The sequence below is a fragment of the Dendrobium catenatum genome, unplaced genomic scaffold, assembly GCF_001605985.2.
Source record: "Dendrobium catenatum unplaced genomic scaffold, ASM160598v2 fragScaff_scaffold_650, whole genome shotgun sequence".
Taxonomy (NCBI): Eukaryota; Viridiplantae; Streptophyta; class Magnoliopsida; order Asparagales; family Orchidaceae; genus Dendrobium; species Dendrobium catenatum.
Window position 1 is genome coordinate 57,138 of NW_021319112.1, and position 24,563 is coordinate 81,700.

Sequence of the window (24,563 nt, forward strand, 5' to 3'; positions counted from 1 at the left end):
TTGCCACTACATCTGATCTTCTCGTCACTCAAAAGCCCACCTAACGTCCCATACGCTATTTTATGTTCAAGTGCATATTTTGACAGTTCAATCCTTCTATAAGCTGTCTTAAATCCTTCCAAGACTTCACCATACATGTCAGCATGTCGCTATATATGAACTTAAACGAATGTTGAAGACTCATTTTGAACTAAAAAAAAAAGGCAAGATAACTTGAACTTGTACTTAGACTCAAACTAATTTAGACACTTAGTGAAGTGAACTCGCACAAGACCTGGAACTTGAAGTATAATGAAACTTGAGTTTAAATCATAACACTAAGCTCTCAATAAGGGTTAAAGAATTATTATTCCAAATTGCAAATGCTAATCAAAGAAGGTGATTCATTCGAATCTCATGTAAGCAAGCAAGGATTTATGATGGATACAAAATCATACAACCCATTCAGAGGCGACAAACAATATGGAGATCATTGAGTAATCAGAAGACTTGTGATAAATACATGCTTATGAGCTAATGTTAGCAAGGGATCATAGAATATATGAAGAACAAACTCTCCGTCCATACAAATGATGAAACTCCAAACACATACAATGACTTATTTGTGAATAGTGCAGTGATACACTAATAAGTAAAGTTTGGAGATCTGGCAACGTCTCTATGATGATCATGATAAATATAGAAGCCTACAATAATTGTTCATACCGCTTCCAATAAGACCGTGACAAATATACATGTTTATCCCTTGCAAGTATAAGGGTTAAACATACGATATACATGATAACTCAAGGTATACAATGAAGCCTGAAGTATATACAATAAATTTATCACAGTCACAGTAGCATATTTGTAAGTGATGAGCATCAACAGGCAATAGACAAGGTAGTATTATGGAGTCAACACTGACCAAAATACAAGCCCGAATCCACCAACCGCCCGTTGTTCAGTAAATCAACATTATATGTTTTTTTATAGAGCAAAATCACACCTGTCTAGGCAGTGTGGGACTAAACTCCCTTTTTTTTAAGTAACACATTAATTTTTTACATTATTAAGTTAGTTAAATTAATTTAACAATATTTATTTTTAAAGTTATTTATTCATTTCAAGCTATTTAGAGCCGAACACGAAATTGTTCACAAGCTTTAAATGATAATGTTCGTGAAAATAAACAAGCCAAATGCCAATTTGTTCAAGCTCGTATTTTTAGCTATCAAATATTTATCAAAAGTATTCAAACTCATTCATTTACATTATCAAATGAACATAAATAAACTCTTATTGAGCCGAGCCACAAATAGCTCATCGAACGCTATGTTCATTTGCAGCCCTAAGTCCATCTTGTCACAGGGCTTTGCAATAGATTGGAGTATTCTGTGTTGGATCATCCCCCTTGCTTTTAAGGATGAAATCTTGATCTTGACTTCATAGCATTGTACAAGATCAAGGACTTTAGAATATGTTTGATTTATCATATCGTGTATTTACTTTGATGAGCAGTGGAACATGTGAGTATCACGAGTTCCGTAATGAGGACATCATCATAGATTGTTCATCTCAAACTTGAAATGTGGAATATCCTTACTCAAGTCTGATACCAAATAAATGGCCTCATTTTTCTCCTCTCTTAAGGAAAGTGTGAATAAAATGCGGTAACTTTCGATAGTTATTTTCATTTTACTAGCATGTCAGATGAATGTTTTGCAACTCTCCCGTTAAATTCAAGTTGCATCTGTTAGCCCCAAGAGAATATGAGACAAATGGAATATGAGCATTGTTGCCATTGTCCGTAGAGGGGGAAACCGTGGTAGATGTGTATTCGCACGAGCAGAACAAATAATAGAAACTTAAAAAAGTTTCTATTTCAAAAAACAAGAAGAAACGAAAGAGGAGAAACATATATGAAAATTTTCTTTGAAACCTGACACCATGACAAGAATTGTAGAATTGTAGAGTCTAAGTGTGGTTTCTTAAGGGCAATTCCACAATGGGAAATTAGACTTTTTAAGTACCTATGACATGTGAGTATTATAAAAATGAATTAGTTTAAGAAGAATGTATGTACCCTAAACAGAAGCACTTCCAAAGTTCCGTCCATGTAACACCTGTTATTTCATTATTTAAAACTTATGGCGTACCTGTACGTTCAAAGGCATTCCATGAAATTGCCCAGCACCCTCAGGTGGTGTCCAATTAAAAATGGCACAGGGAAGAAAAAGAACTGATGCTCCCTTAATTTCAGCAGAAAAGGCTTCAGGCTTTCGAAAATGTTCAGTGATAAATGAGAGATGAGACCTCACAACCCATGCAAGGGCTAACTGGTCTCCAAGCATGCGTGAAGCATTTATATATTTAGAACTGTATGTTTCCAATACTTCCTCAAGGAAAATCTTGGACCTGAAAGAAAATGGTAATATGATATGACGGAATTACTAAACCCAAAAGCCAAATAACAAGAAGGAATTAGAAAACTAACTTGCGAATTCCATCTGGCGTGCCTCTTACTGCAATAAATCCAGAATTCAAAGGTTGGTCTTTATTATTACGGAACGTTAGAGCTAGGTGGAAATCGGGATAATTCTTAAACAGGTGTCCAAGATCATTAACTATTGCTACATCAGAATCAGTAAAAATGTAATGATTAATAGAATTTTGCATTTCATACTTCTGTTGAAGTCTTGATTCCAAAAAAACCTGCATTACAAATAAAAAATATATATATAATTAACTGAACAAGAAAAAGATAAATTAAGAATTAAAAGCAAGACACCTATCACTTAATTCCTATAATAACGAAATAATGGCAATATAATTAATATGCATATACACAAAAATCAATGGGTAAATTGCATCTAGAACCTTGGGTTTAAACTCAAAATTTTCAGTCCCAAATTTTATATTTTTCAATTCAATCATTCTATTGATTTACCTTTAATATAATCATTTTCTTACCATGTCATTCCCCCTTTCTATCATTTGCCTACACTGGCAGCACTACTAACTGAAGTAGTGGCCATTTATGGGTCATAGGCCTTGGACCTTCCACATCGATAAAGATGAGATGCTCGTCCTTTATACTTTCTCAATAATAAAAGGTCCTTTATCAATTTTAGTCGAGTTTTCCTAACGCCGGCTAGGTACATTAAGGAGTATCCACCTAAGGGCTCGAACTAGAACAAGAAACAAAATTCTTGCCTTTCAATCCACCACCTAATTGTAACATTCGAGAATGAAGATATAGGAAAATAACAAAACATATAACTGAATGAAAACCAAAGCAAAATTAACTTCTTTATTCACCACTTCTCCAATTATATATATATATACATATATATATATATATATATATATATAAAATAGGTGAGCTTGATTTATGGCTACAGCATAAGGCAATACAAGATTTATATTTTATTGGCATAATTCATTCACTAGGCAAGCTCGTCATAGCATTCAGCTCCAACATAATTCCTCTTGGGTAGGAGAAGTTTTTGGTTCATAATAAGGGGTTAAATTTGCAACAATGAAAGTTGTTGAACATTATAGTCACCCTTACTACTTCACATACTTAAAGCCAGATTAGGTTGCTTCGTCCCAATAAAAGTGATTAGCCTTAGTATTTTCATGATGGTTTAAGTAATTGTGCTGGAATTTTTAATAAATCATTTATACAAGTTTGAATTCGCTAGCCCATGGGACCGCCACACTTTAATGAATGTTTGGGGAATTGGCCACATTTTTATCGCCTCCACTTTCATAGGGTCAGCTTAGATTCCTAGCTGAAATAATGAAAATAAAATTAATCTTACCATTCAAGTTTTGGCTAGAATAGACGAATAATCAAAGTTTTCAAAGGACATCAAAGATTTGGCAAAGATATTGTAGATTCTCATTGAGCATGTGCTGTGGGAAAGAATATTGTCGAAATAGCCCACCACAATTTTGCACAAAAACGACTGAAATATTTGGTTCATAAGCCACAAAAAAGTACTTGAGGCGTTAGATAAGGCAAACAACACTACTACCATTCATACAATCCATCCCATGTCTTAAATGATGTTTTTCATTCATCCCTGGTGCGCTTTCAAATCCAATGGTGGTTGTTCCTTAAGTTGATTTTTAAGAAGAATGTCGACCTATGAAGCAAATTAAAAAGGTCATCGATGTGAGGAATCACAAACAATATTTACTTGTGATTGTGTTGACAATCTGACTGTCTATGCACATCCGAATAGCACCGTCTTTTTTTTTTTGGCACCAGGAGGTGGAGGACGACACATAGACTAGCACTATATCAAAGAAACCCCTTAGCCAACAGTTCCTCAACTTGAGGATCCAATTCTTCATGTTTTTCTGACCTTAGGTGATCAGCAGGCCGATTGGGCATTACTAGTACAGGGATTATGCCCCTATCGTATTGAACTTCTCATAATGGTGGCGGACCAGTAGGAATCTCAATGTCTAGCACATCCGATTATTCTTCAAAAAGGGCAATATAGTATTTGGAATCGATGAGGCTGCAGCATTTCTTCCATCACAATAAGTAGGTACCCCGTATTAACTTCTTGTAGTTCTCTTAAGAGTACAGATCGAGCAAACACTCTGCTGTCAAGTGCCGCTTCGATGAAACAAACGAGTAGTGCAATAAGAACATTTGAGCCCAATGATGTTGAAAGTATTATGTATTGACCACTCCATGAATAGTTTTTCGATGGTATTTCCACGGCCTTCCTAACAGCAAATGATAGGAATCCATTGGTACTACATCAAACCACACTTCCTCATTGAAACTTTCTGACTGAGAAATTGACTAAGCATCGTTTGGAAACCTGCACTTTGTTTTTGTCTTGAATCCAGGATAGCTTGTAAGAACTAGGAAAGTCTTCTGTTGGTAGTAGCAATTTCAATACCATTGTAGTAGCCAACACAATTCCATAGCTCCCGCTACCAATGATAATTTGACAAACCTACGAGTGCAAGATACAGCACGTTCAGAAGATATTATGTTGCTACCACACCTTTTGAGAATTTAAGAGTCGAAGGACAAGCAAGTTCCCTATGCCGGCTTGCATTAATGTTTCTTCCATGTTGTTCGGATGTTTTGGAGTGGCAAGATGGCAAGTCCCATTGAAATATTTTGGAAGCTTGCGCTTTGATGGATGTTTTTAAAATGTTCATGAGTCGTTTATCCTCTATTATGTCATTCATCAACTGAAAGGAGGGAAGGGGTTAGGGGTGTAAGTGAGCCAAACCGACTCGAACTCGACTTGTTAATGAGCTCGCAAGTCGAGCAAGAGCCTGTAATCGAGTTCGTATATTAACCAAGCTCAAACTAACTCGACTCAAAAGCTTATATATATATATATATATATATATATATATATATAAAGTACTAACTTATATTATACAATATAAAGTAAAAAAATCCTAGCCGCCTCACGCCCTAACTCATTTTGCAAAACCTATTGTCTTCGTCTTCGCCTCATGTAGACTGCGGCTTCGTCTTCCACATCATCTTCGTCTTTCGTCTGAAGAGCGGTGGTCAACTACGACTTCGACTTATACAACTAGCTATTGAAAGCAGTTTCTCGCCGGATCACGACATCGGCTCTTCTCTTTCGTGCGATTTGTCCATTATATTTCCTTCCCTTGCTATTGTTTCAAACGATTGCAATTTCTGACTATTATTCTTCTTCATTAGACTTCGCCCGTAGTTTCTTGCTGGATATAAGATAATCTTTCATGGAATCGAAAAATCTTACATTTTTTCGCTTCATGTTCTCTATATTTCCCTCTTTATGTGTATTCTTGTCTATTATTTTATTCATTCTGTTGTGCGCCACTTTGTTTTGGTATATGGCTAGAAAACAACACATAACTTGTAAATATATGCAAAGTTTACATGTATGCTTTCCGGTGCTTTAGTAGTTGTGAATGTGCTTTCATTATTTTTAACTATTGTAGTAGTTATCTTCTCATCTTCTATTTTTCATTGCTTTTGCATTTACAAGTTTGATCTGCCTTTTCCTTGCTTTAGAGTTTAGGCAGAACTTCATTAATCATAACAATTTCTTCAGATCTTGGAGGCAAAACTTCATTAATCATGATAAAAATAGCAGTTATAGTCATTGTTTAAAATTGTGCAATATGAGGCTCGCCTTGAGGCCCGCCTTAGCGCAATTCCAGTAAAAAACGCCTTGAGGCTTACGTCTCAAGCTTTTTCTATGAGGCTTATGCCTCAGCTTGGATGAGACCGGGCGCGCCTCGCCTCGCTGGCATGAGGCGTACGCCTTACTCTATTTATGAATTTTTTTAATTTAAAACTTACCTAAATTTTATACAAAAGCCCCAAAAAAATCATGCCTTCTTGCACCCCCAAGCCTCAACAACTTCCTCTCAATTGTCTCGACCTCCAACCCACTGCCTTCACCGTAGCCACCACCTTCGTAGCCGCCGCAGGAGATCATTAGAAAGCTGCATGCCACCACCATCTTCTCTTAAAATTTTGGAGTATTATATTTATGTTAGTGATAAACATTTATGAAAAATGAATATGACTATAGATAAAGAAGAAAAAATTGAGAGTATTGGACCCTACAGGATGAGACCAGGATGAGATCAATTTGTTATGACAATGACTCAAAAAAACATCATATTAGTAATTTCATGTATGTAAATTTATTACTTCATAGTTCAATAGAAAGTTAATATGCCATCTTTTAATATATTATTTAAATATTATATAAAAAATAACTTTTGACTTTTATTTTGACTTTACGTAATTTTTAGATTTTGAGGCTTATATCTCAAAACACCTTGAAGCTTACGTCTCGCCTCACAAACAAAAAAACACCTCAATACCCAATTGCGCAATTTTAAACATTGGTTATAGTATGCAAATTGAAGGTCAATCATTAACGCTGGTATAAAACGCAAAGAAATAAAGGATAAATCTTAGAAAATTCTATCTTTTTCGTCATAGCACTTATTAATATCAAGCTTAGAAATTGTCTTTTCAAATCAAGCCTACTCTTCATTATATAACCTGTGCAATGAGCTTATCTACAATATTTTTCTTATATACAATTTTGCATAAAAATGATGAAAATATGAGAAAATTCAAAATAGAATGTCTTAATTCAAAATAGCCTGACTTTTGGTGAACCCAAAATAACTCTTGTAGCTTATGAACCTAATAAAATAATGATAAATTCAGTATTTCTCAAAAAATTATATTTTATTAATTTTAATATATGACTTTTTTATTAGAAATCTTTGTATAGCATGTCAACACCTGTAATATCTTACCGCCTCTTTCATTTGAAAATCTTATCTCTTATTTTATTTGAAATCTTTGTATGGCATGTCAACATCTGTAAGCATATAAACAGAGAATTGTGAGCCCTTACAAGTTAAAATTGAAAGACTTGATGATCAACGTCAATCTTATGTTGGTAGTGAACCTAAGAATGAGAATGACACAATTACTGATAACATTAAAATTGATGATGAGGTTGAAAGATGGACTACTGAAAATCAAGAAATGATGGTAAAGACGTTGATGAGGGTAATGATATTGAAAATGTTATAGAAAGAAAGAAGAGGAAGAAGACATCAAATGTTTGGTGGCCTATAAAACCTGCATTTTCTCCTCCGCATGTACACCACCTGGTCCACCTCTATAGCTGATTAAGTCTTGAATCGGCTGAAGACCTCTTAAAAACCTATTTTTAAATCATGTAGTCTCCATGTTGATTTTTAAGGTCTAAAACCTTGACTAGAACATTCTAACGTTGACGAGAAAATGATCATCCTGTCACAAGGAACGTGTTGAAACTATGAAAATTTTGGATTAATGATTATACAGAGCTTTTTCCTGGATTAAACAAATATTATGGACTCTGAGAAAATAATAGTGCTAAGTTTGTGTTAAAACGCAAAAAATTGAATAAGTAAATTGCCTCATAGAAATGAGCTTCAGGTGACGTCAAAATACAATATTGATGGTGCAGACCGTGTGATGAATACAAAAAAATGAATGGCCTTTACCAGAAATTAACAATAAGGGTACCAAAAAAATTTGGAATGGCAAAAGAGAATCTTACTATGTAAGATCTAATTCTTTGGAGCATCAGTTGACCTCGGGCATAGTCTCCTAAAATTGGAAATAGAGTGACATTATTTCTTTCTATCGTAAGCTCAGCAGCAGGATCAGTCAACAAGAATATGCAGCTCCTTGGCATAGAAACCTGCAGAGTTCTACATATAAGAGGAAGAATTAATAAAGTAAGAAAGTAAAAGAATATATAAAAAATATTTGGTAAAGTATATAAACTTGCTAACTTATATTTATATGCCAAAATTGCATCCAAACAATTTAAATACTAAACAGAGTATCAAAATAAGAAGTCAACCGAAATATTATGATAGGAAGTTTAGGCATTTATCCATCAAAATATTCAAATAGCAGAACGCGCTAATTTAGAACATTTCTTTTCTGCAAGCAGCTAGGGCAAATGACATGTAGTATTCGGATAGGAATCAGACTGGCTTGAAGCATACTAAGGTCAGCTGGGGTCAATCCAAATTCATTTTGGATTCAATTCCAGTTGATCGTTAACTCAAAAACTTAAACAGACCTGACTATGTAAAAGAGAACGAAGGGAGGAATGGAGCATAAGAGAGGGAGGCTAGGGCAGGTTACTGTAGGATGAAGCAACAACGAAAGTGTGAGTGCATGTTGCTGATCCATGGTCAGCTGGTTGAAACCATGGCTGCACAATACAGGATGGTTGGGGCAGTGCCAATTCACTTGTGATAGGTTAGCTAGCATCTGCGACACTGAAGAGGAGAGAAGGACGTGCAGCCAAAACAAGGTGGTTACATCCATGTAAAAGGAGGTTTGAGGAAGATATGAAAATCTACACTTGTCAGAAACATTAGTCCCGTACATTTAAACAAGGAAATTAGCCAATCGATATTTTGAGTATTTCTTCTTTTAATTGTTTTATTTTTTGTTTTTAAATCAAATTAATTTGGAACAAGCCCATAATGATGCCTATGAGAATAGTATGTGTTCTCTTATTATTTTTAATGCTCCATTTTGGTTGTTGTGCTACTTAGTTCAGTCATCCCCGTCATGAGTTTGCTATTAGGTTGAGCGGTTTGGCATTGAGTTCACTGTTTATATCCTAATTGTTGACTTCTACGTTGTGGTATATATAGAATCCCGAGTTAGGCTCCTGTAGCAAGCTGTGAACTTTTGCTGGTGGGGTTTCTTGTTATCTATTTTATAACCTTATTCTAATGGTTATACTGATGTCCGTAGAGTAGCAAGTTTTCTATCAAGTTAGAGTGTTGGGACTTTCATCTCACCGTATGCTGTCTTGTCATGCAAATCAGGGTGATTTTGATCTATGATCATGCTCTTTGAAACAACCAACCTTGACGAGTTAGCTAATAACAAATATCATATTTAAGGCATGTATTAGGGAGCTTTTGGGCTTAATAAAATATTTTGCTCTGTTCAATCTTGTATTTCGTTACAAGTTTATTTCTTCAAGTGCCATATAAAAGCAACCACCATTTTTTTTTCCGGAGGAAATCATCTCCTTTTGTGAGCATGAGGCATATATTTTTGTGTTCAATGATCTCATACCTTGTTCTCTTTTCATCTATATAATTAAGAATTGGGTTATGAATTTGATTGATTTGAGTTAATGTGTAAATCTTCTTCGATTGTGCTATTTTAATGGTCTCAATTTTCTCATTTAATTTCTTAGATTTAAATAATTATTTTATTATCATTCAATATGAATTTCTCGTACTATCAGGTTTACAACCATAGATAAATTCTAATTGTATTGGAATCCTTTGGAATTATGAATCTCAGATCTAAGTTGTGTTGTTTACATCCATCACATCACATAGCTGCATCAGAAACCCATAAGCACTAATAAGATGTCCTCCATCTTATTTTCAAGGCACTAAACAAAATGTTTTGATACTCTCCAAACTAGAACATTCATGATTTTAATATCATATATGCATGTGTTATGTACATACAATAGTCATTTAATCAGTCAAATTTGAACCACATTAGATATATCAAATATGTTCAATCATATTAATTTACAATTATCCAAAAGAAAAAAAAAATAACAATTTAAATAATAAAGTAACGAAAGAAAACTTAAAAAATTAAGAATACTCGCGAGATTTCAGCGACCAACCAGGACTGAGAGGAGGAAGCGTGAAGCAAGAGAGTACGAAGAGGAGGAATCAAGAAGCATCCTTAGGAATAAGCTTGTTAAAGTGAATCAACAAGCACTAGTAGCAAGAACTGGTGAGCAAATAAAAGAACAAGCGGGGAGAGAATGTGAATATAAAAACTACAAAGTAACAAACTTAGTGCAAGAAAGCATTGAACCAAAGAGTAATGATTTATTGACTGTGAGAAACAGTAAGAAGAAAACAGTTAAGCATAATTATTGCAGCACATGCTGAACCAAACCACGAAATATGAACTAAGACTTTATTTTTGAGTCATAGCCAAGCGTGCACCGCTGAGACATGACAAGGCAAAGTGGCACAACATGCATGTTATATCATGCGCATGCATTTTATAGGAAATCAACACAAAGGGCCAGTGCACCTCTTCGCTTTACTCATAAAGCACACTACTAAAAAAAAATATGCATCAAATTGGTATTAGAGTTTGAGATTATTCAACATGCCAATTTGAAGTAGGGAACAATAACATGGTCAATTAATAGATTATCAAAGGGATATGATTTTAACTAATTTGCGAAAACAATTGGCTAAACTATTGAATAAGAAAACAAATTTGTGAGAATATCAATCAAGTTAACAAGCAAAGTGCAAATTTAGAAACCATTCAATTTTAACCAAATGAACCCGAAGTTGCATATTTATGAATGGGTTATATGAACATGAAATTTCTTAGAATAACAAACAACGTCTTTTGAGCATCGAGTGAGATTGGAAAACTAAAATTAAGGAATGAGCATGGGAAGCAATAAAGAAAAAAAATCAGAAGATTGCCTACAACTATCTGGGCTGAAATGAAAAAACAGCAAAAGTAAAAATATTTGTTTGTTATGTTGTGATCAACAACTTTAATGAATTTAGATAATTAAAACAAGGACAAAATTGTAATTGAGTACATGAACAAAGTTGAAGAATTGCAGTTGTATTCTAAGATCATTGAGGACACCAGAACCACACTAAAAATTTAGGTTTTATTTGAGACATAATATTAAAAGTGAGTGTGGTACCCAAAATTGGTGCCCCGGCCTCCCGCATTTCAAGAGAATCTTAATAGAATGTTTCAGACCAAATCTTTTGTAAGGTAAATTAGTTTGAAGATAGAACAATATCCAGATATTTTGCCCTTATTTTACGAGAAATTTAAAATCTAAGTTCAGGTCTCCAATAAACATAAGCTCATATGGTTAATTATCATTCTCAATGCTGAGAGAGTACTTTCTATTAAAATAATCATTAGAAATGTACTAAGTATCTAACGTATAGTAGCATCAAATTTGATTTTTACCACCTTGCACTTAAAGTAAATGGTGGCAAATGCTGCAAATCCAATCAAGATATCATGGTTTCGTCATCCCATGTTATTGTAATCCTTTAGCTACTTAGTCATAGTAGGTTGATGCGGGCAAAAAGATATAGGGAGCCTATACCCTTCGCCCACAATAGACACGACGGACTTCTACTAACGAAAATGACTAAAAGAAGAGAAAAGGGAAGAACAAACTCTTACAATTAAAATTAAAAAATAAAAAGAAGAAATTACAACGACGACTTGCAACAACACGACGACACCCTAAAGTTGCTTCACTTAGAGAAGAAGGATACAGGTGGAGTGGCACTTGCGGAGAGACGAAAGAGGTTAGAAGCCCGAGAGAAAGGGTAGAAAGAGCCCGCAGGATTTCCGGAGGGGATGAGAAAGAAGGGTGGAAAGAGCCCGCAGGATTTCCAAGCAACCCGCAGGTTAACAGATTTTTTCCAAAAATCAAATATCATTCACTTTTTAAAACATTACATAACCCCCCATATTTATAGGTATGAAAGGGGAAGACCAAGAGACACAAACATTAATTTAACACTTAATTCAAAGCATTAAAATACATAGAAAACTTCCCCCCAAGCTCTCGGTTACACCCAAACCAGGAACCAAGGAGACAGCCACGGGAGACGAAGGAAACCGCACGGACCGAGAGCCACAGCCACGGGAAACGAAGGAACCGCACGGAAGAAGGAGCCAGCCGTGAGATCCCAAGAGGCATACACAAAATTCAACATCCCATGGTGGAATTCAAGGAGCCACACATGGGAAGACTAAACAACTATCTTGGATTCCCAAAAGCCTTTTTTTTTGGAAATCCAAGAGACAACTTTTAAGACATTAAAAACTATAATAAAAGTGCATTTAAATAAAGATAAATATGAACTAAAATTCATAGCTAATAATGAGCTAACCCCTAGTTCAATAAATGAACTAAGGCCTAGCTCATAAATGAGCTAAAATTCTAGCTCAATTTTGATTGAGCTACTAGACTCAAGGGAAGCCAAAATCTAAATTATTTTGGACTTGTGTTGACCCCCCCTTTGTCTACATCATAGGTGGTCAACCCAACCTGATTGAAAGTTTCTTGTCGGCAATCATAGGTTACTTCATCCAAGGTACCTTATAAACTTATGGTTAATGTTTGTCCAAGGCGACAAATTCAAATCGATATTAACAAAAAAATGTCATTGTACCCTACCAAAGTATACTCTATGATTCATTACGTAAGAGTTATATACACTGGAGAACATATGGGCTCTAGTCATAATCATAATTTAATGGTGCCTATCTGTGCTAAAACAAGCTAGTCAGAGAGCCTCAGTCATAAACGCTCACATGTGATGTCATTTTGTGAAAAAAAATAGTTGGTCAAAGGACATAGGTCATGCCCACATGTCCTTACTGGCAGGAGATTATTTAGAATGAAATTTATTAAAGTTCTCGACAAGACACTGAATCTTTGCAAGCTAAAAATATTCTTAAATTTATCACACCTGATAAATGATTGTAAAGGGAATATGGATTTTGCTTTAAGTTACATAGGAGTATATTTCACTTAAGCATTTTAAAATTTGATAAATATTGAATTTTGAATTTTTATTGAATTTGAATGTAATTATGAGCCGAAGAATGCCGGTTCATTTACCTAGAATCGTGAAGAAGGGCTGTCGAAGATGAAGAGCTCATCAATTGGAGAAGAGGATGTTCGAAAGAAAGAAGAAGAAAAAAGGGACGGACTCACAATCACAAAGAGGTGCAAGCGGTCCATCGCTTGAAGTTGGCAATGGAAGATGAACCGTTTGTGTTGCTTAGAGAAGATGGAGCAATCATCGCTTCGGTCATGAAAATATGCAGGACTTCGTCCCTTAAAACCTAAACCATATCGACAATCACATAAGTAAGCTTAGCTAGGTAAGACTACTATTTTTTTTTATACAACGATGTTTAGTTTTCATTCAACTTGTCATATCCATTGATAAAATTTAGTGTGATAATTTAACTTTGTTAAATCTTAATTTTACTAGCTGCATGTGTGAAATGCAGGATATATTTGGCCTTAGATTATCATTATTTGTCAGCAGCCACATACCATGTGCCCTACTAGTAATTAATTAAATATTAAATTTTCCTAATTTGAAACCCTATGTATGTAACATGTGTTGTTATGGGAAAGCCATGGTTGTATGATTTAGATATTACTCAATTAGTAAGATCAAATATTTATGTGTTAAAGAGAATGGAAGAAAAGTAGCTATGAAACTTACAAATCAAAAGTAATTCTATGTCAACTGCTAAAGAATCTAGTGCTCCAAAGGAATTAAAATAACTTTGCATGTTATGAATAAATGAGTTTGAAAATAAAAGTAGAAACGATGAATTTATTTATACTTTAATGGCTATTGAATTGAATAATGATGTGCATCAAAATGAGACTATGTTTAATGTGACTATGTTTAAGGTCGTTGGTCAAGTGTTGTCTGGTTTTAAAGATATGTGTTTCAATGATCTTTCTGGCACATTCCTGCCACTTAAGGACATATATCTATTGATTAAATTCATATATCATCTTTGTCTAACTTGCCACATTACAAAAAGAATCCAACAGAATATGTTGGGATAATCAGCCGACTTATAGTAGGCGCACATGTGAATAGGGAAGCAATTGATTCATCAAATAATTATTTTTTATACGTCATGTGAACAATATATTGGACATGATGATTAATGCTCTGATTTCTTCTAAAATTGATTTACTGTTTATCATCAAATGAGAATAAAAGAAAGAGAAGAGTAAAAATGTTTTTTTTTAATTAAAAATGAATTATACGAATGGTGGTGATGTATTTTTATTAAATAATGCACTCCTCTGTCACTTTTTTAATTGGAGAGTTTCTTATTAAATATTTTAATTATATTTGATCCATAACAAGATGGGATGATCATTTGGAGCCTAAATCTATGCATAATAAGTTGAATTTGAATTTGAAGAAGCATTATTTTGGTACACATTCCTTGCTCTTTTTATGACTTGTTTTGTCTAGTGAAGGATTTTTCATTTATTATAATAAAGTTAATGAAATAATAATTAGCCAACACCTAATAATATTCACATATTCACAAGATTCAAAATTTTAATAGTTTGGGTACTCTATATAGGTAGTTCACAAAGAGATTTAATAATGTGATGGCACCAACTACAAAATGTCATGAAAAAAAAAATATAAATAGCTGATACAGCTATTAATAGAGTATTAAATTAAGAGGGTCATTTGATTGCCTAATTTCATGAAAATTTGAATGAGGCTAGACAAAGGCATTCAAATTATGAAAGAAAATTCTATGGTATTATATAGGCACTTAGTCAGGATATGATTACTGATGAAGATTACAACATATGAAAATAATAATGAAACACGGGATTATTAAAATTGAGAAGCAAGATTGAATACTTCATTAAAATCTCCTTGTGTTTTTGCATCTTTAAGGGACAAAGAAATAGTCTGACATGCAAAAACACGATTTTTTACACTTACCAATTTCAAGCATACTCTATATGAGGTTTTATGAACGTAGCTTACAGAAGCCAAACATCAACTTTATTGGCTAAATGTATGCATGCATGTATGTTTTGAACATATTGAAACATACCTGAATAAAGTTAATGAAGGTTTTGAGGATGGCCATTGATCTCTCCGTCCTAGTATATGAAGTCCTCCCAACTATCACCTTGCTATCAAAATTTTCATTTATGCTTTCCACTTCTGTCCTATGAGAACTGTTATACACAGTAAACACTGACACAAAAGACACCTTTTCGCTTGTATCAAGATTCTTCTGTGAGCTTGGCAAAATAATCAGATTCATAGCTTTGAGACCTGTGCCGATGAATAGTTATGATGTGATTCTGTGAATTTAAATTCAGGCAGAGTACTTCATGAAAAGCTTAGCAAAAATGCATAATGGATATTAACATAGAAAAACAACACAATAGAAATTCATATAGTGCTAAATTGTGTAAAAAAATAAAGGAAAACAAGGGCATATATAAAGCCATAATTTTTGCAGTTTTCATGGTATTTACCATATTGGCAATTTCTCAGTCGATTAAAATTCAGCTCAATATAGTAAGAAGAATTACTTCAATTTAACCTTTTAATAGAATAGTCCCCCAAATTCAATCAGATCATACGTCATTTACCTCATAAAAAAGAAACATAGTCAAATCTAGATCACATCACAGAAATTTATCAAAATTATTATCATGTTGTTTAACATCATCTTTATTTGAAAAACATACATATGGTTAACATTTTCACTTCTAAATTAAAAAGATTGAATGATTTGCCCAGACTGTATTTCAGAATAAAAATTTAAGAAGATTAAAGTGCTTAGACAAAAAGGTCCATCATCATTGAAAATGAAAAGCAACAAAGCATTTCTTGTGTCAATGAATGAAATATATAGCAATTCTTTTGGAAAATGTCACATCTTTTCATGACCATGAATCAGCAATGAGAGTCTAAAAACGCTTCGGGTGGAGAAATTATTACATGTGGGGTTCTGTAATAGAGCTATGTCCGGACTCCAATCCGTGGTTGACACGTGTTTTTTTGGTGAATTTCTTTTTTTGGGACCACGTGGATTTTTTAATAACGCGTGACCCAATGACCCGACCGAGCTTTTTTTTTTTTTTTTGCCAGCACGATAAGCCGACCCGGTCTAGAGGAAATATTTTTTAAAAAATAAAGCCTATGCGGCGCATTCACTTTTGAAATCATGCATAAGTGCAATATTTTTAGGGTTTTGCTATCGAAATATTGTTTTTCATCATCAAACAATAATTGCTCAACAACTTCACTCATATAAGGCGCTCTCTATCTTCAAGAAGGCAAGGTCCATCATCACTCAATCTCTTCATCTAGTTTACTATTTAGGGTTTACGATGACCATCAAATTTAATTTATAATTTTTTTATAAAATTTAAAATTTATGGACCGTATATATTTCTCAATTATTTCAATATCAACATTTTGAAGGCAAAAATGCCGAATCTAAATTTATTGTTTTGGTTTTCTCTGTAACTGGCATCTCATACACTTTGTTTTACGATCTTCTGTTTTGCAATTGAAACCTACATTTACTATTTTGACTCCACAGAATAATTTCTTGTTTACAAGCTTGTACTGTTTACATATAAGGCAAATTTTAAACCCCTTATACACAGAGTATACAAGGTTATACACACTCTGTACAAGTTTGTTCATGTTGTGTACAATCATGTACACATATATTATTAAAAAAAATATTATTTCAAACTTCTGAAGTATTTTAATAAGACAAATTAATATATAGTAATATTTTTTCGTTGTACATCCCAAAGGTTAATTTTCATTGCATACCCTAAACATTTAGAGTTGACTGCAACTCTTTGGCAAGGATATACGTGATGAAATCAAGACGTTTTGAAGATGTTAAACATATTTCAATTTAAAAAGTTTCCTGCATTTCAGCAAAATACACCCATGATCTGCATATTGCTGCTATTTTGAAATTTGCCCAAGCAAATATTCATGATCAAAGTACATAAGCTACAATTTATCGCAAATGAAGTGGCTCTAATGACCAGTTTGTCAAACACGGATGAATTGATATATTAGGAAACTGAGACACTAACCAAATATATTGAAATATATATTAAAAATAAAATAAATATCATTGACAAATCAATCTCCCTTATCGTTATTATAAATATGTACATCAAGTTTTTGTTGTCCAATTTATTTTTTCCAAATAATAATTATAAAACCCCAAAGCGGCTATTAGTATTGCCTAGAATATAGATGACTTCACAAGTTCAATTAGCCTATGACAATTAGGGATTTATTAATTATTTAATTTGATAATCAACAAACTTCATAATCATACGATCAAACTAAAGAAATAAGAAATCTCTAATAATCATAGCCAATTAAATCTTGTGAACTCATCTATATTCTGAGTAATACTAATGAGCTTCTTTTGAATACTATAGTTATTGTTGAAAAAAAAATTGAACAATAGAAACTTTATGTATATATTTATAATAATGGTATGAGGGGCTTGATCTATCAATGTTCTTCATTTCATTTTTAATATCGATTTCAGTATATTTAATTAGTGTCTTAATTTTTTAGTATATCAATTCATCCATATTTGACAAATCAGTTATTAGAGCAATTTCATTTGCAATAAATCATAGCTCATGCCCCTTGATCATGAATGCATGTTTGGGCACATCCCAAAATTACAGCAACATATAGATCAGAGATATATTTTACTAAAATGTATAAAACTCCTTAAACTGAAATATGTTTAACATCTTCAAAGCGTCCTCGACTTCATCGCATAATATCACTGTCAAAGAGTCACAGACAACTCCAACTGTTGAGAATCATAATGAAAATTAACTGTTGGGATATACATTTGCAACGACAAAATGTCAATGTATATTAATTTGTTTTATACAAATATTTTAAAAGTTTTGAATAATACTTTTTAATAATATGTGTATATAGTTGTACACACAGAATTTAACTTTATACACACTATGTACAAAAAGTCTAGAATTTGTATTATACGTAAAGTGTATAAGCTTATAAAATAATAAATCATTCTATGCGGAATCAAAATAGAAAATGTAAGTTTCAGTCATAAAATAGGAGATCATAAAATAGGGAGTATGAAATGTCAGTTACTGAGAAACCCAAAACAGTAAATAGAAGTTCATCGTCCATGCCTTCAAAGTGTTGATATTGATATAATTAGAAAAATAAATATAGTATATAAATTTTAAATTTACATAAAATAAAATAAAATTCATAAAATTAATTTGATGATCATAATAAACTCTAAACAATAAATAGAATGAAAAGAGCAATTATGGACCTTGCCTTCTTAAAGATAAAAAACATCTTATATGAGTGAAGTTGACGAAAACAATCTTTGTTCGAAATGAAAAACGACATTCCGATTGCAAAATCCTAAAATTTGTACACTTCCGTACGATTTCATAAGTGAACCTGACCTTTCGGCTTCTTTTTTTCAAAAATATTACCTCTGAATAAGGTCGAGTCATAGTGCTGACAACAGAAAAATAATTAATTAAATTAACTGGGCCAAATAGTCCGATCACGCATTATTAAAAAAAAATGTGGTTGGAAAAAAAATATCACCAAAAAACACGTCCCATATTGGAGTCTGTATATAGCTCTAGGTCAGTACTCCGCACTTAATAACTTCACCTCTAGGAAACCTTAACCTATGCCGGAAACAAGCACACAGGACATTCCTTCTCTGCTTCGGCAAACATGGAATTTCAGTTTTGTCGAAGTAAAAACGATCAAGCTAAGTGATCGTTCGTAAAACAGCAATGTTTAATGCCGGCAGTTTACCTTCGCACTGGAGTCGTTTAGGCAAACCCTGGCCAGCGGCAGGCCCGAGGATCAAATGGTCTGATTTATTTGGGAAATTTCTCTTCTGCTCTTGTTGGATCGGTTTCTGATGAAGCTCGAAGACTGAAGAGAGAAGGACACCATAAACATCTAGATTTATAACATTGGACAATTTTGAGGAGGATAGGGAAGAGATGTCATACCTGACAGGAGAAGTGGGAGGGTAAAGATTAGAGGGAGGAGGAAGATGAAAAGGGTCCTCCAAGCTCTGCAAAGCGCCATGGCGAGGCAGGCGGAACTCTGACACCGAGACTAACAAATTCTTCTGTTTGAATTCGGGTAATCGCATGAAGTACAACGTACAACCACAATGGCTCTTTAGATTAGCTGCACGCGTATAAATTTTTTAGGTTTAGCAAATCCGCAAGTCTTACGAACTCGTCTTCTTCTTCACAAGCTGCTTTCGCCGTCGATGCCTTCGACAGCGACCTCCCTTCTCGAGTTTCTAGCCTCTTCCCCGTCGAGGGTTTCGGGAATTTTGGGGAGCGGATTTATGCAAAGCCAATGGTTTCGTTTAATAAAATATAACTTAAATATATTAAATAAAATTTTAATTACATTTAATTAAGTAAAAAAATGTTAATTAAATGTTTAATTTTATTTAATATTTAATTTAATAAATACATAATTTACTATGTTTAATTTAACAAGATTTAGGCCCGAAGAATTGAAGGCCAGAAGAAAATAGGTTCGGACTTTTCTTCCACATCCAATAAAAATTTATGACCTCACATGCGCTTTTGGCTGCGCTTTTGTTGTGCTTTAGTTGTGCTTTGACTGTGCTTTACCTACGCTTTTGACTGCGCTTTGACCCGCGCTTTACCTGCGCTTTTGATGCGCTTAATTTAAAATAATATTTTATTAATATCCGAACCTATCTCCGCGTCCGATGACCAGATGCAATAATTTGAGGCCATAACTCATGGGCATTAAAGAAATGCTCCAAGAGAAATTTTGTGAACTCTCTCAAAAAGGTCAAAATATTTAAAGCACTTGATTGAATTCTAAGGGCATCTCCAACCGAACGCCAAACGAGTGTTTGGCGTCATTCCTTCGCTCCAGCCGAACGCCAAAAAATCCTCCATTTGCTTGCGGGTGAACACCCACGCGATTTTTCTCTGTCAACCGGAAAAATGCGAGAAAGGAGAAGGGTCGTTACCTTGGCGCAGAAACAAAAAAATGGCGTTGGATTGGAGCAGCACCACGCCATTTTTGCTTTTTGAGGTATTTTGGCGTGAAAAATAGAGTTCTCGGTTGGAGATGACCTAATATATATATTGAAACAATTTGGCATGTGTATAAATAGTGAAGTAAATGAAATGAATTAACTTTATGCGTTATGATGAGAAAAAAAATTGTTCAATTACTGGACGCAAATAGTATTTAAACTCAGATTCAATTTAATGTTCTTAAACAAATTTTTAAAAACTAGTTTTGAATCATATTCAAGCTTCATTTGAGATAACTTTCTTACTGCTTTCTTAAAAGAATTTTTTAGTTCAAAAGTTTGTTGAAATAGAAATTTTTGTACTAGAAAATTATTTTAGAAATCATTAAAAAAGCTTCCCAAAACAAAACCTCAAACTATATTTGAATAGAAGTTTTGACATAGTTCAAACATGAATCGAATCAAATAGTTAGAAACTCTATTTCAAACTTGAAGATCAAACTCTGGGGTTTGAATAAAGTTTAAACCCAATTCTTTTAGTTCAATTGTTCGTATATAGTTTGAATATAGGTTAACCATCTTTTTTTTATTCTTATAGTAGAAACCTAGGTAGGGGTGTCAAAATCTGACCCGACCCGAACCCGAATCAAAAATTTAGGATTTGGGTCAACGTGTTTGACATACGGGTCGAGTTTGGGTTGACTCGTAAACCAAAAATCAACCTGGGTTGACTCGGGAAAGTGATTGCGTCTAGTCGCGTCGCATCAGGCGTTAGGCCAGCCATCCGCATCAACCTGAAATCAAACCTGACCTTGTCTCGTCGCGTCAGGCTAGCTGTCTAAGCTCTCGTGTCACGTGACCATGTATAGTCGAGTGCAGCCATTGATGCCGCCGTGTAGAGTATCGCGAGACCCAGGTTAACAATCGATGTCATGTCCTAGACCGCCACTCACCAATCGGCCATACCCTACACATCCGCACGACTAGACAACGTCAACCCCACACTCGCAGACCACAGCGGCGCCGGCGCCACCTTAGCCCGTGTTGGCTTTGCTTGTCGTTGTTTCGTGACTCGACTCAGCGTTGGCCTCGCCTACCACAATGTCGATTCAGCCCTTGCTAGCCTTGCTTGTTTGCATCAGGGTTCGAGGGTCGGGTCAACCCAACAATCCAAAAGGGTCAAGTCTGGGTTAGAAATCCTAACCCATTGAAAATCGAGGCAGGTTTAGGTTGACTCGTTTAGACCCGGATTAACTTGGGTTTGACCCGAACCCGGCCCGCCGACCTATTTTGACACCCCTAGCCCTAGGTTTGAAAAAAGAAGTACATACTAGATTCGAATAATATTTAAACCTTGTATTATATATTTAAATTATATTTGAACTTAGAACAAACTTCAATTCAAATCTCATATTATATTATGTATATAATATTTTTGAACTTAGGGTTTTACCCAATTTCAAAGCTGTTGTTTGGAACGAAGGTTTCAAACTCATTTCCATCATGTTGGAAGGGAGGGAATGGTGTGAATGCATTCTAGTTTAAATATAAATATTCTCTCTAACATTTCCTATAAGGGATGGAAGGGATCAATTATGCGAGCTGGTTGAAGGCTTCAAGTCAAAATTACAACCGTAAAAACAGAGTTTTAGCCAAATCAAAGTAGCCTAATCTAAACGTTCATGTTAACATAGAGTGTATCCCTCGTATTTAAATATAAGAGTATTATTATTTGAAATAGAATTTCTGATTTATTTTCTCAAATAAAAATATAAGAGGCTTGTCCAAATATGAGCATTATGATATATTATATTATATATGAATAACTATGATTATTCCAAAGCACTCTCATTTAAAAAAAAAAACAGAAAATTAAACAAAAGTGAAAATTATATTAAAAAAATCAAAACAAACTAAAGAAAATCTAAATGTGGACGTCATACAAGTGTTTGAAAAAAAAAATAGAAATCAAATATCAGTTTTAGGTTTCATTTGGGACAGCTTTTTTACTGTTTCTTAAAAAAAAATAGTAGAAAATTTTAATTTTTACACTAAAAATTTGCTTTAAGAAGCAGTAAAAAGTCGTCCCAAACAAAGCCTTACTTAGTGGAAATTTGATGACAATGAGTTCTTAATTCTTCAATTCATATTCATAAATGTTCATAACTAATTAGTCAAATATAAACAAATGATGCTCGATTCAATATGACTTACTAATTTTTTATCGGTGTTGTATAAGTTTATGCTCATTAAATTAATATTGGATTTTTTTTAGCAAGCAGACTATTATTATTGTTGATTAACATAAATAAACATAGATAATTATATAAGGGAGCCTCTGCTGGACCTCTGCCCAATCATCACCGTCAGACCTCCATTCGAAAACCATCATCAGACCTCCAACCTCCGCAACCGCCGACTACAATCCCTTTAACCTCCATTGGTGGGAATCATAGAAAGGCAAATCTAAGTACAAATAAGCTCAACTCACTCATTTAAATTATGATTGAATTTTTTCTAACATAAATTACTTTATCAAATGAGTTGTAATTAAAATAATTTTATAGACAAAGACCTCTGCACAATTATCACCGTCAGACCTTCATTAGAAAACCATCATCAGACCTCCAACCTCCGCAACCGCTGACTACAATTCCTTTGACCTCCATTGGTGGGAATCATAAAAAGGCAAATCTAAGTACAAATAAGCTCAACTCACTCATTTAAATTATGATTGAATTTTTTCTAACATAAATTAATTGATCAAATGGTTGTAATTAAAATAATTTTTTAGTCAAAACGAGTGGTATGACGAAACAAATCTAATGAACCCAAAATCAATCGATTATAATATTTTCAAGGCATTTAAATATTTGATAAACAATCCATAATTAAGGGGATCAATATAAAAAAAATAAAAAAGGGGGATCAATATGGGTCGTACAATATATTGTTTTTGTATTTTTTATCAAAATTACCGAATTGCTCATTCTAAAGAGCCTATAAATAAGGCTATCTTCCCTACATATTGGAGAAACTCAAGAGCAAAGAGAGCTAAATAACTCTATCATGTTTTTTGTCTATCATCGACGATGATTATCACCAATAATTACGATGTCATATCTATACTTTTGACAACATCTAACACTGTTGTTGAGTTTTTAGCTGTCTTTTTGTGGACCATAGGTTTTTATAATGCCTATGCAAGAATCAATCAATTGTTTCCAACATATTCCCTCTTTTTCAATCATGAAAATGGGATGATTTTTTTACTTCTAATTCTATAGTAGATTATTGCAACTAGGTCATACCCCGTAATTTTTTCCTTTCTAGTTTTTCAACATAAAATTTTTTATGATCTTCTACAACTTTTCAGTGATGCCCATAATTTAATTTGGAAGAATTGTTCATTTTATCACTTAATTAATATACTAGAATCTTTACCCAAACAAAATTAATATACTAGAATCACTAATAATTCATCAATATAAATCAGTCAAGCAAAGCTAACTTTATTTCATGTACATCAAAATATTTTTATATTTATAAATATAAATTTTAATTTATAATAGCTAGGAGTTAAATCAATACATCAATTTACTATCATATACTTCAAACTATATAAAAAAAAAAATAGAATACAAAAAATAAATAAAATATGAAAATCCTAATCAATCTCACTCCATTGGTACATGATCCCTTCTTGAAAAATACTTTAAAATCACAAGAGTGAGCTAAAATATCATTAGGATACCATTGCAATCAATGCAAAAGAATAGGAACTATATGTATGCAATCAATAAATCCATCTCAATATAAATATGTAACTGTAAGACTGTGTAGCAATTAATATGAGCAATACCATTTAATAAAAGTAATGTAATTAACAAAAATCATATAAAATATCAATATGTCATATTATTTTTATACCCATGCTAAGTTACAACACAACAGTTTTGTTATAAATTTATGCTTCTCAATAACTTATACTTTAGTTCCTTTATATATTATTTCATGTATATTAGTATACCTGCCATATTAAGCCAGTAAACACCTAGTTTATTCATTTCATACGCCATCAAGTATCAATGCATGTACATCTATAATATGCAATGCAACATGTATATCATGTATTTATTATATTATATGTCATTTATCAATTCATTAGTTATATAAGTATTGCTATATGAATGTGTATCAATCATATCTTGTATCATATTTATATTGTATTAAATCAATTACACAATTTATCATATATATATATATATATATATATATATATATATATATATGTGTGTGTGTG

At 33.3% G+C, this 24,563-nt stretch overlaps 1 protein-coding gene across 2 annotated transcripts in view; it reads right to left on the reverse strand.

Annotated features, from left to right (window-relative positions):
• LOC110109943 overlaps positions 1-19,587 on the reverse strand; it is a 37,775-nt gene extending 18,188 nt beyond the window's left edge. The window contains exons 1-6 of one of the 2 annotated variants that reach the window (XM_020841171.2): positions 19,236-19,587; positions 19,033-19,155; positions 15,251-15,477; positions 8,103-8,246; positions 2,477-2,694; positions 2,139-2,397 (exon numbers count right to left, since the gene is read on the reverse strand). In XM_020841171.2, coding sequence (XP_020696830.1) covers positions 2,139-2,397; positions 2,477-2,694; positions 8,103-8,246; positions 15,251-15,477; positions 19,033-19,155; positions 19,236-19,314 — 1,050 coding nt within the window. In that variant the 5' untranslated portion in view covers positions 19,315-19,587. Of the gene's footprint in view, positions 1-2,138; positions 2,398-2,476; positions 2,695-8,102; positions 8,247-15,250; positions 15,507-19,032; positions 19,160-19,235 lie in introns of those variants that run through there. The other variant, XM_020841173.2, reaches the window with a different exon arrangement.
• Between the last annotated feature and the right edge of the window lie 4,976 nt (positions 19,588-24,563).